This window comes from Notothenia coriiceps, unplaced genomic scaffold (assembly GCF_000735185.1).
Source record: "Notothenia coriiceps isolate Sejong01 unplaced genomic scaffold, NC01 NC01_scaffold00012211, whole genome shotgun sequence".
In the NCBI taxonomy this organism is placed as follows: Eukaryota; Metazoa; Chordata; class Actinopteri; order Perciformes; family Nototheniidae; genus Notothenia; species Notothenia coriiceps.
The window spans coordinates 1-2,784 of record NW_011344912.1 but is presented as its reverse complement, the minus strand read 5'-3'; the positions used below and the strand labels follow the sequence as shown (position 1 = coordinate 2,784).

The 2,784-nt window shown below is 42.9% G+C and overlaps 1 protein-coding gene across 1 annotated transcript; it reads right to left on the bottom strand.

Annotated features, from left to right (window-relative positions):
- Window positions 1–860: 860 nt before the first annotated feature.
- Window positions 861–2,545, bottom strand: LOC104947275 (hamartin-like; the record flags this gene model as incomplete). The annotated part of the gene is made up of 5 exons (XM_010773256.1): window positions 2,400–2,545; window positions 1,976–2,130; window positions 1,815–1,888; window positions 1,532–1,710; window positions 861–970 (listed from the first exon to the last, which is right to left on the bottom strand). Coding segments are annotated over exons 1-5 (603 nt in total), but the record flags the coding sequence as incomplete, so codon positions are not given.
- Window positions 2,546–2,784: the final 239 nt, after the last annotated feature.

The following is a 2,784-nucleotide window of genomic DNA, read 5'->3' as shown; positions in this document are numbered from 1 at the left end:
GCCAAGACCAAAGAGCTGTCAAAGGACACCAGAAACAAAATTGTAGACCTGCACCAGGCTGGGAAGACTGAATCTGCAATAGGTAAGCAGCTTGGTGTGAAGAAATCAACTGTGGGAGCAATTATTAGAAAATGGAAGACATACAAGACCACTGATAATCTCCCTCAATCTGGGGCTCCACGCAAGATCTCACCCCGTGGGGTCAAAATGATCACAAGAACGGTGAGCAAAAATCCCAGAACCGCACGGGGGGACCTAGTCAATGACCTGCAGAGAGCTGGGACCAAAGTAACAAAGGCTACCATCAGTAACACACTACGCTGCCAGGGACTCAAATGACAAAATGATTGATCCTTGCTATAGTAACCCAGAATCCACAGATTTCTCCATTACATTTAAATTCTTCAATGTTTCCCTAATTATTCAGCTGTATGTCTCAGAGTCAAATCCTCAGAGAGACCCCAGGGGGTAAAATAACACCCATCCCTTGTGTGGCAAACCCAATAATAGAAAGGAAGGGACTTGATCTCTATGGCAACCAGCCCTAGGGAGTGACTACATAGAGGTGGCATGATGAGGACGGTGCACATGTTTAATTCCTGAGTATTGATCTGCCTGCTGACTTTGATGACACAAAAACTGCCCACTCACTTCCTGTCCGCTCTTTTAAAGAACATGGATGGTTGGATGTGAATGAGAGTAATGTGTGGTTTTCAGAGGAATGCCCTGACATAGGGAGTGTAAACATGTCCGCATTTACAAGAGTTAGCAGCAAACAGAAGATTAACGGCATGTAGCTCCATTACTACCCTCTGAAACGTGATTTTGACAGCTTTTAACCGCATTACGGATGATCTTACCTGCCGTCTGGAGGTCTGTGGGCTGCGGGAGGACTGTGTCCCTGAGAAGGGGGGCAAGGACAGGGGAGGGGGGAGCCGCGGAGTCGAGAACGGGGTCGAAGAGGAGCTTCCTGTTGGCGAGAACACAAATAGTCTGATCAATCTTTCAATGGATGCACCTGCCGACCTGCAGTGGTGTTTCTTGAGTCTTCGGACGACACTGTTTGATGACTGCTCGTTCAAAAAAGATTCATATCAAAAACACAAGTGTTTAACTGAAAAAGGCCTATTATGGCTACAAATAACATTTTCGTTATCGAAAAGGATACAGAATGTTTCTTATTTGAAATTAAAAGTGAAATCGAAACTATATGTTTGACAAAGCAAGGAAACAAACATGCTTATTTTATCCTCATATTACTCCTAATATGTTTCTCAAAATATTTTTCCAGCCCCTTTGTCTAGAGTTTGGTTTAAACTCAATAAAGTTTTAAGATACAAATGGGGCTTACAAGAGTTCAAATTCTGCTGTTCATGTTAAAAATCCAGTATAAACAGGAGAATAATTAGACCGTGCCACCACCTCTTTTAACGTTGCAATCTAAAAATAAAGGCACTATCGTCTAAAAAAGAAAATAAATCCAGTATTGTTGAGGCTCGATCAAGTTTCACGTGTATGATGTGTTTCTGACCGTAGCTGCTGTGGAGGTCAGTGTAGGGGCTGGAAGTGCAGTCTTGTGGTCGCAGGTGGATTTGGGGGTAGAAGTTCTCAGGCATGGTGGCGTACCCCTCCTCACAGGAAGCCTCCTTCGGGTCGAGAGACACTTTGGCACATTCGATGACGATATCGTGGATTTCATACTTTTTCCACCTACAAAAAAGCATAGCACCGTTAGCCAAAGAGATGCAGTTGACTTCGGAAAATAGATTGAGAACTTAATTGTTCCGTTTCTAGACAGAGCAGGAAATAATAACCTGGTGGGGTCCAGCTCGTGGTCCTTGGTTCCCGTCACCAGTTCTGGGTGAATACGGACGTGTTCAAGCATCGGCTGAAGGGAAAGGTTCAAAATCTTTGTTAGTTATCAGCTAAGAAAACTCTAATGAAGTGCACGAAGCAGCAGGGATAACATCCTCACCTTCACTACTTCTTCAAAGGTTTCCATGTTCTCCTTCATGCTGTAATGGGAGCGCAGGTAGGACACGAAGTTGCACGGATACATGCCGTAGAGACGGTGGAAGAGGGAGTAGACACTGGCGTGCAGGTGGATTAGATACACCTCAGAAACGTGCCCTGAACATGTGAAGAGAATTAAAGAAAAAAAGCACAAACTTGAACTGCGGCGATACACGACACGATATCTGGAAATAAAGATGGTAACTATAATTTTAAGTAGCCAAAGAGTGATTGACACTTTGATGAGATGAATTTCATATATATATAAATGATATAAACAAATGATACCTTAACACCTACTCCCTCCAAAATAATATCATTTTTATGTGTATAATACAAAAGTGTTGCACCGAAATGTTTTGTGGGAAATGACAGGAAGCTCTAACCTGGATTCTTAAGGTTCCAAGACGCCAGGCGACCGAAGATGTCGAAGTACTCCCACAGGTGTTGTTTCCCAGCTTGAGGGATCATGGGTAGCAGAGTGATCAACACCAGAACTCCAGTTATCAGCACCACTACGTCTGTGTCCGTCTGCAGGAGAGAGAACACGCAAGTATTCAAGTTAATGATAAAGTCAGAGATTAATAGTTGTTAATAGTTATAAAAATGTAATTGTTTATCTGATAAGATGGTCTCTTAAGTTTCTGAATACGTCTTTATAATGAGGGTGGCATTGCAGTTTAAGGGGTTTAACCACAGCAGTATTTAAGCTAAACTAGTAAGGACAGGCATTGATAAGTAATTTATTGCCAATATTCAGCTTGTGGGGGG